General features: G+C 41.1%; 1 protein-coding gene across 3 annotated transcripts in view; it reads left to right on the forward strand.

Moving 5' to 3' along the window:
- The window catches only part of FER1L6 (fer-1 like family member 6), a 101,212-nt gene that overhangs the window by 52,795 nt on the left and 33,375 nt on the right, over positions 1-15,042 (forward strand). For 2 of the 3 annotated variants that reach the window (XM_081324885.1, XM_081324886.1), the window contains 6 exons: positions 10-120; positions 3,014-3,175; positions 4,628-4,811; positions 8,093-8,307; positions 11,864-11,986; positions 12,884-12,923. In XM_081324885.1, the coding sequence (XP_081181011.1) occupies positions 10-120; positions 3,014-3,175; positions 4,628-4,811; positions 8,093-8,307; positions 11,864-11,986; positions 12,884-12,923 (835 nt within the window). The remainder of the gene's footprint in view (positions 1-9; positions 121-3,013; positions 3,176-4,627; positions 4,812-8,092; positions 8,308-11,863; positions 11,987-12,883; positions 12,924-15,042) is intronic. The other variant, XM_081324887.1, reaches the window with a different exon arrangement.

A 15,042-nucleotide genomic window follows, 5' to 3' on the forward strand; every position in this document is an offset into this window, starting at 1 on the left:
GTTCTATAGGTCCCTGATTCTGGCCCAGAAAACCTTCCAGCTCTTGATCCTCCAGATGCCAGCCTAATCTATCCAGTCCCAACCAATATACGACCTATATTAAGTAAATATAGAGTAGAAGTAAGTTAAGATAAACAACTGCCTAATGATCCTCTGAGCCCTTGTCTACTTCATGTAAATGTGCTGATGTTATGTCTGGATATTTTCCCTCAAGTGCAGGTCCCTCAAGTGCATGGCATGGGTCCGGAGTACCTTAGGGAGCACCTGCTGCCGACATCAACTTCCCTCCGCCCTGTGCGCTCCCACAGAGAGGGCCTCCTCAGGGTGCCACCGATCAGAGAATGTCGATTGGTGGCCCCCAGGGGGAGGTCCTTCTCTGTGGGCGCCCCGGAGCTATGGAATCGGTTGCCGGTTGAGCTCCGGATGGCGCCCGACCTTCGCTCCTTCTGTCGCGATCTGAAGACACTCTTATTTGAACAAGCCGGCCTGGCCTGATGGGGGATGGGTTGGGTTTTTATTGTCATTTTTAATATATGTATTTACTGTTTTTAGTTGGGCATATGTTTAATTTTCTTTTAACTTTTGTATTTTTGTATTTTTTATATATCTGCCCTGTTCACCGCCCTGAGTCCTTTGGGAGAAGGGCGGTATATAAATAAAATAATAATAATAATAATAATAATAATAATAATAATAATAATAATAATAATAATAATAATAATAATAATTTTCACATTGTTTTTATGGGCATTTCCTTCCTTCCTTCCTTCCTTCTCCTTCTCCTTCTCCTTCTTCTCCTTCTCTAAGCATCTTGGAAGGTCCCTTTCTTGTTAACTAATGAATTAATTAACACAATCCAGGGCCAGTTGCTTTATGCTTTATAAGCTGCTCCAAAGCAAAACAGAACTAGAAATTCAGGTTAATGAGGGCAGATATGATATTGTTGCCATTACGGAAACATGGTGGGACGAAACCCACAAATGGAACACACAGCTAGAGGGATTTGAATTATTTAAAAGAAACAGACCAAATAAAAGAGGAGGTGGAGTTGCCCCCTATATAAGGAATAACTACATCTCTACAGAAATAGAGCACAACAATAACGAAAACTGTAAACTTGAATGCATTTGGGTCAATATAAAAGGGGGGGGAAGAAATGACATTGCCATAGGTGTATACTATAGGCCACCCAACCAAACAGAGGAAATAGATGAACTTTTTGCTAGTCAGCTAACTAAGGTATGTAAGAAGCACATCACAATAGTAATGGGGGACTTTAACTACCCTGACAACAACTGGGAGACAAACTCTGCACCAAGTGGAAGATCAAACAGATTCCTGACAAACCTAGCAGACAACTTTGTCTCCCAAAAAGTAGAGAAGGGAACTAGGGGATTAGCCAATTTGGATCTAATTCTCACTAACAGAGATGAAATGATAGAAGGTGTTGAAGCCACAGGAACCTTGGGAGGAAGTGATCATGCAATATTGGAATTCAACATTATGGAAGCACAAGGAATAGAACACAGTCAAACTAGAGTCTTGGACTTTAAGAGAGCTAATTTCAATAAACTTAGAGAGGGCTTGGGAAGGATTCCATGGATGAGAATCCTCAAGGGGAAAACAACTCCAGAAACTTGGGAAATTTTGAAAAGTGAGATAATAAAAGCCCAGTCTAGTACAATACCAATGAAGAGGAAAAATAACAGCTCTCAAAAGAAACCAGCATGGTTGCATAAAGAACTCTCTGACAAATAGAAAGAGAAAAAGGATAAGTATAGAAAGTGGAAAGAGGGGCACATAACTAAGTCAGAATATCAGCAAATAGCCCAAGCCTGCAAAGATGAAGTGAGGAAAGCTAAGGCTCAAAATGAACTAAGGCTTGCGACCAAAGTCAACAATAAAAAAAGCTTCTTTCAACATGTAAAAAACAAGAAAAAATGTGAAGGAAATGATTGGTCCATTAGTGGGTGAAAGTGGCAAGAAGGTGACAAGCAACAGGGAGAGAGCAGAACTATTTAACTTGTTTTTTGCATCTGCCTTTACACAAAGGGAAAAAACAGACCAAGCTATCAAAAATAGTGCCATAAAAAACAGAATAGAAACACAAGTTAACAAATCCTTCCCTCTTCACCTGCCTCCTCTAAATCAGGGCTTTTCAACCTTTTCACCCATTGTACCACTTTTAGGATATGGCAACATCCGAGTACCACCAGTCGCCTAGCAAGGTGTGAAAAACTTGATGACCAAAAAAAAAAGGAAAAAAGTGATGAAGTATAGGTAGTCCTTGACTTACAACAGTTCGCTTAGTGACTGTTCAAAGTTACAATGGCACTGAAACAAGGCCCCCCCAAGCCACAGCCGAGCAAGACACCTGCCTGCCCGTCCAGAAGCGCTCTTCCTCCTGTCCGAGGTTTTCATTGTTGTGAGCATTTCTGTTGAGGATTGGCAGCAGAGGTGGGGTGGGGGGGTTGATTTTTATTTTTCCCCCTCTGCTGGGTGGTTGCAGCAGATTTTGGTCACTTCACATGACCCTGGGACACTGTGACCATCATAAATATGAATCAGTTGCCAAGCATCTGAATGTAAATCACAAGACCCTGGAGATGCTGCAACATTCCAGCTGATCGGCGCTTCTTCTGGGCTCAGCAGACACGCCGGGATCAACGCTGAGCTCCAGCTGGAGCCTGGCGCTGATCCTGGCACTTTCAATGAGCCCTGACAGCCCCAACGAAGCACTGATCCTGGTGCTTCCGCTGAGCTCTGACAGCCCTGCAGCTCTAGGTGTCTCTCACTTAGGCTTGTGCAGTTCTGCCACCGGTTCAGCTCATTCCCCTCCCCCGCTACCACTTTTCTAGGATGGTCGTGGACCACCTGCCAGGTGCCAATGTACCACAGGTGATACCCATACCACTGGTTGAAAAGCCCTGCTCTAAAGGGTTGTTGTGTTTAATACATTCATCCCTGAAGTGAGTTCGGTAGAAGTCACATATTATTCCTTTTCCTGCCGCAGGTTCTATTCTGGGGTCTTCGGGAATTGAAGAAAGTGCAGTTTCTCTCTGTTGATCGTCCCCAAGTGTACATTGAATGTGCCAGTAAAGGAGTGAAATCCTGTGTGATCCAGAGCTACAAAAGAAATCCCAATTTTAATACCCTGACAGACTGGTTTGAAGTGGTACGTGCATACAAATCTCTGCTAAATATATTCATCTTTGCACTTTTTGTCCTTTGCTTAAAATAATGCATTAGAGTTAGACAGAATTTCACAAGAATAATTCATTTATCTAGCATAATGCAACCCATAAGAGATGTGAGCTTCAGGTTTGATTTAGTTCTGAAGGGCAGTGGGTGACTTTGAACAAATCATTTAGCTTATAGCTGCCTTATTGTAGTGGAATGTAGACTGGATTCCCAGGTGGGAGGAGCTGCATTCCAGAGGACAAAGTGGCTGGGAAGCTTAGATAGTTTTGTCAGAAGAGAGTTAAAATGGCCCCTCCCTGGCAATTCTTAGAGTATATTTTTGGTGAGGCAAATAGTTGCTTTAGTGTAGCAAGATTTCTGTCTAAAGGTGAGGAACATTAAGGGAAATGGCTCAGAAATAATTCCACATGTTTATCTTGGCTCTTGGGGCCTGGCACTTACAATGTGGTTGAAATCAGAGAATACAATCAGATTGTGAGTTTCATTTCATTTTTAAAATGGCGTTAAGCAGATCAGCTACCATTCTTGTGGGACAGCTGATAACCAGCATTTAGAAGTACAATACTATTCATACTCTAATGCTGGCTGCACAGGAGAGGGGAAATTATGCTGTGCACTTTATGAGCTGTGAAGTTCATTATAACATTTAGACAAGTATGATTTTGAAGTTTTAATTATCTTAATTTGTGGGCAGTTTCAGAAGTGTCAGCTCAACACGCTCACATTGTAACGATAATCAAAGAATTTATGTTTTATGAGAAATTAATCAGACAGACTTATCAAATAAATTGTGTTTAATATAAAAGTCTATCCACCGTAGCACGTTATCCAAGTTTGGAAGGAACAAATTATGACAAGTCTCTTGTTCCAAGGTTCTTGTGAATCAATAAATGGATTTAGACTTCAAACGTGACTTTAATTAAAATGGAAATAAAGGTGAATCTAATAACTGGAATTTATTAGGTGCAAGATCTGAGGCTTGTTGTTTTTAAATCACAAAATGTCTGAAATTAAATGGGATTTTACTGAGGAGTTTAGGTTAGGTTATTTTTTTTAAGAGAAACATCTGCAGTTATCTTAAACCCAGTAGATTTTAATCTTTGTGACATTTAATGGGATTCTTCAAAGGACCAATGACATGTTGGAAATAGATGGTGAAAGGCTGTAAAACATCAGTGGCCTTTCTACTGAGTATAAGACATGAAATTTAAAGAAATCCAGCCTTTGTAAAAAAAAATTGGAAGACAAACTGCAAATCATCTCAAGTAAATTACAGAAATCCAATCACCAGAGGATTTTCTTGTAGGATTTGATAGAAAACTCATTTCCAGTTAGAACTAAATGTGCAAAAAGCAAATGATGAAAAATGCCATTTGAGAAGATAAGAAAAGATCTAACTGGTTCTCTTGTGTTTTTCCATTGTTAGGAATTGCCCGAAAATGAACTTCTGCATCCTCCACTAACCATCTGTGTGGTTGACTGGAGAGCCTTTGGCCGTAGTACTCTAGTTGGGACCCACACTGTTAACTGCCTTAAGCAGTTTCTGTATAAGCCCAAGGAACCTCTTGTTTCCTTAGCCAAAGAAGCTGACATCATAGAAGTGGACAAAGGTAAGTCATGCCAAAAGTCCAGTCAGAATCCACTGTTGGAAAGAAAAATCTTCAGGTATAGTCCAAGCCAGGAATAAGAAAACTGAGACTGCTTTAGGAAAGAAGGTCCAGTTTATTGAGTTGCAGAACCCACAACAGCATATGGTTCTGGGGCAACTGACCAACTGATTTGATGAGTACAAGGATTTTTATACAATTTGACAGCATTTCGTAAATTGGAGGCTTGCTTTGTGTACTTTTGTTATTAGATTTGTTTAACTTGTTTCACAAAGGTTAGCAAAATAGTTACTTCCTTGTCAAACAAATGTGATTAATTTTACCCCTGTTGGGGGGAAAAAGTCTTCATCATGGTTCAGTCCAAGCTGGGAATAAACATGGCGACTGCTTTAGGAAGAAGGTTGCAGTTTATTGGAAGAGGAGAGCTAGACAGGAAGATGGCTGTGGCAGAAAAAGAGAGTGAGCACATGTAGGGAGTGGGTTTTTATACGCTCTGGAGCCTTTTGTTTGGAGTTGTTTCCTGTTCCTGTTTTGAGGCTTTGTATTTCCTGTGTCATGTATTTTGACCTATGTCCCTTTGGCATCTGTGAGTTAATCCTATTATGTCCTGTCTTAGAGTTTGGGTGGAGTATGTAGATTTTAGGTGTCTTTGTCTTCTTAATCTTCTAGCTGGGAGCTTCCCGCCTTCCTGGATTATTTACATCTGCATTTCTATAGAGCTGGTTTCTGCTTGGGGGAGGGAGACCTGGGGCTATTAAGAAAAACTGGGCATGCTTTTCTGCCTCTTCAAGATCCTTTGAGGAAATATATTTTTCTGCCCTTTTAATATTTCCTTCTCTGGGGGGGGGCTGACTTCCCACACCCCCTTATCTTTAGTTTGTCTATTACCTCCATTGAGCTCTCTTTGTGAATCAATAGGCTTGATTCAATGTTTCTGCTTTTCGCTATAGCCAGGGATTTCATGAGTGAAACGTTGTTTCTGCGTTTCTTTTCCTGAGTTTTATTCTTGTGATTTGGGGGGGGGGGACATAGTAAAAAGGATTGGGGTGTGTGTGCGTTCTTACCACACCACCCTCTTTTCTTTTCATAGAGCCGTGAAGATGCCAGGCCTTGGAGACCAAGCTGCTCCTGTTATTAATGGTTGTTTTTGTGACATCTATTTTAGCAGGATTTGTTGATTAATATTTCATTGTTAAATTTTAATGTTTGATTTATATTGTTGAGCTGAGCAGCATGGAAGGGTAGTGGTGGTGGTGGTGGTGGTATATGGGTCTGATAAGGGTAATCCTATAGGTCCTTTCTCTGTAGGCTTCTCTTTGTCATCCTCTGGCATCTGCCATCTCCCTCAGCCTTCTTCTACAACTGCCTACCCCTCACTCACCCATTTCTTCAGAGCAACCTTATGCTCAACAGGCATTGAGCTTGCAGTCTTGTGAGTAAGCCTGCTGCTCTGGCTTACTCACAAGAAGGCCGGTGTTTTTCCTTTACCTCATCCACATCTTCCATTACAATTGCAGAAGTGGCTGGCCATTGACTGCTTCCTAGTGTGACCGGCCCATGGTCACCCAGCTGGCTTCTTGCCTGAAGCAGGACTAGAACTCACAGTCTCCCAGTTCCTAGCCCAATGCCTTAACCATTACCTAAACTGGCTCCTGTGTCATTAATTTGTTTTTCTTTGCATTTAAGCTTTATCCCATAATTTCACAGTGTGAAATAAGGCCTCTGGTTCCCAGGCTGTACCTCACTGATTAACCTACCTGCATGAAAGACTAGTCAGAAAGCTTAAAGGTCTGTCTACCTCTGATCTAAGAGATGTACTGTCGTACAGCCACTTATATGGGAGAAGCAGCCACAATATCCTGAGTCTCAGGTTCTCTATTTGGAGTTAGGTTTGGGGGGGGGGAAATCACTGCTCAAGATCAGAGAGGCAGTTTGCGTTCCAAGGAGTATTAATTTCAGATTAGGCTGAGAAATGTTGGAACAGGAAGCAAGCATCTGATAGATGCCCTGGGTCTCCACCCCACCCCCACCCCCATTTTTTTTCAATACCAGCCAAAATGGGCATTTAGAATCATATCTACTTTAGGCTGATTTGCATAATATACTTTTATTAATTTATGAACTATAGTATTTGTATTTAAGACAGGAATTATTGAGTTTAGAGAGGAAGTTGAACCAGTTTAGTCCCATACAGTTTTGGTACCTGGCTCAATAGTAGTAACTGTGAGAAGGATCTCCGAGTCCTAGTGGACAATCACTTAGATATTTATTATTTTTATTTTTTTATTTTAATTCCATTTATATCCCGCCCTTCTCCGAAGACTCAGGGCGGCTTACAAGCTTAGCAGTAGCCTTCATTCTATGTATATGCCTGCTTATTAGGGCTTTCGCCCCCCCCCAAGCGGCATTATTACAAAGTCAGCTTAATTGCCCCCCAACAATCTGGGTCCTCATTTTACCTACCTCGGAAGGACGGAAGGCTGAGTCAACCTTGAGCCTGGTGGGACTCGAACCTGTACTAATTGCAGGCAGCTGGTGTTACTTAAGGAGGCATTAGCCCACTGCTCCACCAAGATATGAGCCAGCAGTGTGCTGCGGCTGCCAAAAAAGCCAACACAGTGCTAGGCTGCATTAACAGAGGGATAGAATCAAGATCGCGTGAAGTACTAATACCACTTTACAATGCCTTGGTAAGACCACACTTGGAATACTGCATCCAGTTTTGGTCACCACGATGTAAAAAAGATGTTGAGATTCTAGAAAGAGTGCAGTGAAGAGCAACAAATTATTAGGGGACCGGAGGCTAAAACGTATAAAGAACAGTTGCTGGAATTGGGTACGTCTAGTTTAATGAAGAGAAGAGCGAGGGGTGACATTTTAGCTGTGTTCCAATATCTAAGGGTTTGCCACAAAGAACAGGAGTTCAACCTATCCTCCAAAGGATAGGTTGGAGGCAGGACAAGAAGCAACGGATGGAAACTAATCAAGGAAAGAAGCAACCTAGAACTAAGGAGAAATTTCCTGATACTTAGAACAATTAATCGGTGGAACAAATCTGCCTCCAGAAGCAGTGAATGCTCCAACTCTGGAAGTTTTTAAGAAGATATGGGACAACTATTTGTCTAAAATAGTGTAAGTTTTCCTGCCTGAGTAGGGGGTTGGACTAGAAGACCTCCAAGGTCCCTTCCAACTCTGTTATTCTGTACAGCTGATAAGACTTTCATATTTAGAACATTGAACAGGTGGTCTTTCTTGTTCACTTTTATATATTAACGTCTTTCCAGCTTCACCTGCCGTAGCAGATGTTCCATCACAACCTCAGACAAGTGATGATCACATTTATGTTGATGTTGAACATGGTGAGCCTCATTTAGCCATCCCAAAAACAGAGACGGCAGCAGTTACTATTCCCCTACCAGCTCCTCTTTTACCACCGGCTCCTTCACGGAAATCTTCATTGGCCTCTTCCTCTAGACCTTCAAAAGATGAGAGACTAAAAGTAGGTAACATTCAATTTTGGAGCTTGTTGCATTTCCCACTAGACAGTGCATTCTCTTCTATATTATTAAACAAGGTGCAAAAAAAATATACCAGGCTGAAAGACACATACAGATAGTCCTCGACTTATGACTGCAACTGAGCCCAAAATTTATGTTGCCAAGTGAAACAGTTGCGAAGTGAATTTTGCCCCGTTGGATGACCTTTCTGTTAAATTAATAACACGGTTGTTAAGTGAATCTGTTTCCCCATTGACTTTGCTTGTCGAAAGGTCTCAAAAGGTGATCACATGTTCCCGGGACACTGCAACCGTCATAAATATGACCCAGTTGCCAAGCCTCCGAATTTTGATCACGTGACCATAGGAATACTGCAACAATTTTAACTTTGTAACTTTGAATGGTCACTAAACGAACTAGCGTAAGTTGAGGACTACCTGTATTTCAAGTAGGGATGTTTTCTTCTGAGCTCATAAAACATATTTGTATGCGAGACAGATCCTTATGTTCTATTTATTTATTCATCACATTTATATGGCTGCCCATCTCGCACAAATTGTTCTGTTATTATTTATCGTTTGCAGAGAACATGACAGAAGGGAAGTAAACATATACAGACAATCCACCTAATTACAGATAGCCCTCGACTTACCACAATTGAGCCCAAATTTTTTTGTTGCTGAGTGAGACATTTGTTAAATCAGTTTTTCCCCATTTTATGACCTCTCTTGCCTCAGTTGTTAAGTGAACCACTGAGGTTGATTAGTTGGTGAAGCTGGCTTCCCCATTGACTTTGCTTATCAGAAGGTCACAAAAGGGGACCACACGACCTTGGGACACAGCAGCGGTCATAAATGTGAACCAGTTGGCAAGCATCTGAATTTTGATCATGTGATGATGGGGAATGCTGCCAAAGTCATAACTGTGAAAAACAGTCATAAGTGATGCTGTAACATTGAATGGTCACTCTAGACCCTAGAAAGAGTACAGAGAAGAGCAACAAAGATGATTAGGGGACTGGAGGCTAAAACATATAGGGAACAGTTGCTGGAATTGGGTATGTGTAGTTTAATGAAGAGAAGGGTGAGGGGTGACATGATAGCAGTGTTCCAATATCTCAGGGGCTCCACAAAGAAGAGGGAGTCAAGCTATTCTCCAAAGTGCCCGAAGGCAGGACAAGAAGCAACAAATGGAAACTAACCAAGGAGAAAAGCAACCTAGAACTAAGGAGAAACTTCCTGACATTTAGAACAATTAACCAGTGGAACAACCTGCCTCCAGAAGCAGTGAATGCTCCAACACTGGAAGTTTTTTAAGAAGAGACCGGACAGCCATTTGTCTGAAATGGTATAGGGTTTCATGCCTGAGCAGGGGGTTGGACTAGATGACCTCCAAGGTCCCTTCCAACTTTTCATTATTATTATTATTGTTTTTGTTTTTGTTTTTGTTGTTATATGAACTTTTGTAAGTTGAGGACTGCCTATATATGCAAAAGTTCTACGGGGGTATGGCGGTGGCTTCATAACTGGATGTCCAATTCAGCTATCCAGACAATCACCTCTGGCATTGCTTCAGGCAGATCTTCTGCGGGACCAGAGAATGCATGTTGTGAACAATCTTGCACAATGTGCTCAATAGTTTGTATATCAGTACCGCAATCACAACAAGGGGAATCTTTCAATCCCCACTGATACAGTGCAGAGGCACATCTTCCAGCATCACACCGTATTACGTCCGTAGCTTTTCTTGAACTACCCTGGACAATGCTAAATGAGTGACAACGATCAGATGCAGCCGTACTGCCCTTTTGGGCCTCATCACCATGACACACAGAAATGCATAAACTCAAATAGACTGTATCTATATGACTGTGGCACTATAATGTCACATTATTATACCCTAAAGGCTATGGATAAGGAAGCTGTTTTGTATAGTTGTTTGGGGGAGCATAAGCTAGGAGGAGTATCCATGCTGAAAATTGTTATACAGTTTAATGCTATCGCTCAGATAGGCCTGATTTGAAAAAAAGGGGGGGGGGGAAACCCCAGAAAGACCACGAAAGTAAAATGTACATATTTCTTTAAAAAATAATAATCTCATCTTTACTATTTTTATATATAACTCAAGATGTTGAACATCGGCTAATACAGGTAGTCTTCAACTTATGGCCACAATTGAGTCCAACATTTATGTTACTAAGTGAAATATAAGTAAGTTTTGCCCCATACTTTTCTTGCCACTGTTGTTAGGTGAATCATAGCAGTTGTTAAGTTAGTAACCTGGTTGTTAAGTGAATCTGGCTTCCCCATTGACTTTGCTTGTCAGAAGGTCGCAAAGGGGGATCACCTGACCCCAGGACACTGCAACGGTCATAAATATGAGTCAGCTGCCAAGCATCTGAATTTTGATCATGTGACCATGGGGATGCTTGCAACGCTTGTGTGAAAAATGGTCATAAGTCACTTTTTCATTGCCGTTGTAACTTTGAATGGTCACTAAATGAACTGCGGTAACTTGAAGACTACCTATATTTTTTGTCCTCCTATTTCTTCCACTAAAACAGCCCTACAAGGTAGGTTAGGCTGAGAGAGAGTGACTGGATCAAAGTCATCCAGTGCCTTTCATACCTAAAAGAGGACTAGAACTAACAGTCTCCTGGTTTCTAGACTGGTGCTTTAATTTAATTTAATTTAATTTAATTTAATTTAATTTATTAATATTTCTATACCGCCCTTCTCCCGAAGGACTCAGGGCGGTGTACAGGACAAGAATAAAAAACACAGAATTACAAAAGTTAAAAAGTAATTAAATACATACCCATTAAAAACAATTAATACATAATAAAAACCCCAATAAAATGACAGTAAAAACCCCACCAATCCCCCCTAAGGCCAGGCCAGCTTGTTCGAACAAGTATGTTTTTAGATCGCGGCGAAAGGAGCGAAGATCGGGCGCCGTCCAGAGCTCAACTGGTAACCGGTTCCATAGTTCCGGGGCGCCCACAGAGAAGGACCTCCCCCTGGGGGCCACCAATCGACATTCTCTGACCGGTGGCACCCTGAGGAGGCCCTCTCTGTGGGAGCGCACAGGGCGGAGGGAAGTTGATGCCGGCAGCAGGTGTTCCCTAAGGTACTCCGGACCCATGCCATGTAGGGCTTTAAACACCATTACTAGTACCTTGAATCTCACCCGGAAGACAACTGGCAACCAATGCAGCTCACGGAGCAGAGGTGTAACGTGGGAGTATCGGGAGACTCCCAACACAACTCTCGCGGCTGCATTCTGTACCAGTTGGAGCCTCCGGGTGGTCCTCAAGGGAAGCCCCATGTAGAGAACCATTAGACTAGATCATATTGGCCTATGATTCGTCATTCTAGAAGAGATCCAGTTTTAAAACATCCGTATTTTGTATTTCTTGGTCACAGACATTCGTGTAAATTGGAAACGTTTGTTAGGAATTGCTGTCTTGCTATAATTAAAAATAGATGCAAAACTACATTTTTGTAAAAACAATTAATCCCAGCAAAAGTCATTCTTCCCTGTAACTTTTTTTTTAAGGACCGCACAAAATCAATTTACCGCTCTACCAAGAGGAAAAAAAGAACTCTTGCTGATGAATCTGCTGAAAATGTCATTGATTGGTGGTCAAAGTATTATGCTTCGGTAGAAAAAGCACAAAAGGTAGGCAAATTCATAATGCACATTTTATTTATTATTTTTTATTTATTATTTATTTATTAAATTTTTATACCGCCCTTCTCCCGAAGGACTCAGGGCGGTGTACAGGGCAATAAATATCAAAAATGTAAATACAAAAGTTAAAAAAGAGATTAAAAAGAATTAAATAATTATGCCCAAGAATACAATACTAAAAATGTGTTAAAACTTGTTTAAATCCAACCCCAAACCCATCAGACCAGGCCATCAGACCAGGCCAATCTATGTCTCTATGTGATATACTTTTTTTAGGGTTAAAGTTAAAGAATAGCTCCTTTCCAGGAGTTTGCAGCAAAGAAAAGTATTCCTAATTAAATCCTGAACTCATTGGTAGCTTCACATTGCAGTAAACAAGGAGATACATTCAATTTTGCAGCTACTAAGATGGTTGGACGAGCAGGCACAAAAACAGCCAGGGAAGTGATTGAAATCTGGGAAATGGGTCCCTTGTCAGTCAACAGGAGTCCTGATTTACCACCAGTTTATCAAGTACCTAGAAGACTAGGGCTAATCAGCAGAAGCCAAGGACAGCCAATGACTTAATAGCCAGCCATCAACACCCCAATCAACATCTAAAAAGCCACATACAACAGGCACACAGAACCCACACACACTCTGCTAGAGAAAGGTTCCCTGAAGATTGACTCCAGCATGAATCTGAAAGCTCAGAAAACAAAATCTCTGGTTCTGGTGACCGAACCAGATTGGATCCTGCGACATTATCCTGCGACATGTATATTTGCCTTCATTCCTAATTAAATAATTAAATAAGAGAAAGTAAATATATTAAAGCTGGATTGCAGTTAAGTAACGTGTTCTGTATTTTCATAGTTATCTAAACTTTTCAATTTATTTCAAAAGGCAAAAGTCTTAGATTTCAATGATGGAAAACCAGGAACATGTAAGTAAATATTTATGTTTTTATTAATAATGTTTTTCATAGTAAACGGTAACAGTCCATTCTCTCAAAAATACTCATACTCAGTCAATATTGTAATATATTCTAAGTATATCTGTTTGCCTACAGAATATCTCTTTCCCTAGAAAAGGAACTTTTGATCCCACTGAAAATCTTACTTGTAGAAGGAGAAAGAAAAGTCCATTATCATGGCAGTTCTTCTTTATTCCTGTCACCTGCTGTATACTGTCCCATAGGGTATCAGTGGAGATTCTCAAACATCCTGGTCATGGTTGTCCCAAAGGTGCTTTTTCAAAAGGCAACTGGACTTGGTTTGTCAGAACTGAAGAAGCTTCTTGGATGAGAAGCAAAATGTCTTCAAGGAAAAACAAAGTCCAGTTGCCCTTTGAAGAAGCAGTTTTGGGAGTCCCATGGGGCATTCAGAGTTCCTTAGATCCGCTGAAACAGATAGATAGAGAACACAGGACTACTGGAATGCAAAAGAATTTTACCTTAAGTATGTTGGAAGCAAATGTGGATGGTCTACAGCAGCGGTGTCCAACCTTGGCAAACTGAAGACCCAGTGGACTTCAACACCCAGAATTCCCCAGCCATCATGCTAACAAGATTCAGAAGTTTAGCACATTTCAGAAAAGTCTCTATGTAGATATCAAAAGGCATACTTAAGGCATCTCCACATAGAAGGAGATTCTGAGTGACAAAGGAAATGTTTTTTTTCAAGATCCTTCTTCCTGGAGAAGTTGCCACCTATGTATTCATTCTTACGTACTACAATTTCATAGATGGAATTCATGGCTACAGAAAACAGGCTGGGGGTTATAGACCCTCTTTTTGCATTCACATGGTATGTGGGGCTATTTGGCCATCCCTCTCATAGAGCTTTCTAACTTAGGAAGGGTAATGTTTGTTTTTCCCTCCCTCTGATTGTGCTTAGATGTACACCTCTGTAGTTACTACTGGCGAAGAAAAATGGAGAAATACTGGGTATTCATTATCTACTTTGGCCCTAAATCTGAAAATTTAATCTAAAGTTCTAGCATAAATGAGCAGAGAGAGGGATTGCAGGAAAGGAGTGGGTTAAATCAAGCTATACACAGTATAGCATCTTGGAGAAGTTTTATTAAGAAGATGGTGCCTTGGCACATAATCTTATTTTTTGTATTTTTGTTATTAGCTGGGAAGCTGGTGAAGGTGAGTGGAATGATAATCATTACATCACTGACACAGCAGAGCCTCTGGGAGATTTAATTATGCAGGTTATTTGCATTTGCCCCCAAGTGAAGTCTTTTAATCAGCCAAATTATACAGAGTTGTTCTTTCTAATTCTATATTCATGTTCAGTATAATTTTGCCTTCATTTTGAATGGAGTTGTGCTGTTTAGCAGCCTATATGTTATGGTATGTGGGAAAGATCTTGGAGAGCGGGCAAAGAGATAATGCCTAGGGCATGGGTAGGCAACCTCGGCTCTATTATGACTCATGGACTTCAACTCCCAGAATTCCTGAGCCAGCCATGCTGGCTCAGGAATTCTGGGAGTTGAAGTCCATGAGTCATAAAAGAGCCGAGGTTGCCTACCCCTGGCCTAGGGAATGGTCAGATAAGAGAGGGCATAGCCCACAGCTGTATAATAGATGGAGAAAGAGATTCAGAAGGGACCCTTCTCAGGCTGTAAAGGAAACAGCTGGAGATTTGTACCTTCAGACCTGCAAGATTCTGTTAAGATTGATAGCTTTACAATAAAGTAGAATTAGGTCATCTTGTCACATTTCCTGTTTGTCTACCTGGAAACACTGACACCATGTGCCATTGTTCCTCCTGTTGTCTTGGTAAAGACAGAACAGCCCTTCATAGAAATTATGGCCCTAGGCATCAGATGTTGGCTTGGAATATCTGAATGCTGGTATGAAGGAATCTGAAATATTTTGCCAGACGTAAAATCAAAGGCTGTTTAAATAGCGGGGTTATTTATGAAGAGCTATTTCAATCAAAAAGGAGTGTGAAAAACAAAGGAGTATGGTGTGAAGAGTGTGAATGCTATGCCGGTGAAAATATGGAAATGTACAGCACAGGTGGGCCTGAACATAAGCAAAACTGGAGCCG

This window comes from Vipera berus (assembly GCF_964194415.1).
Source record: "Vipera berus genome assembly, chromosome: 3".
NCBI classification, from domain to species: Eukaryota; Metazoa; Chordata; class Lepidosauria; order Squamata; family Viperidae; genus Vipera; species Vipera berus.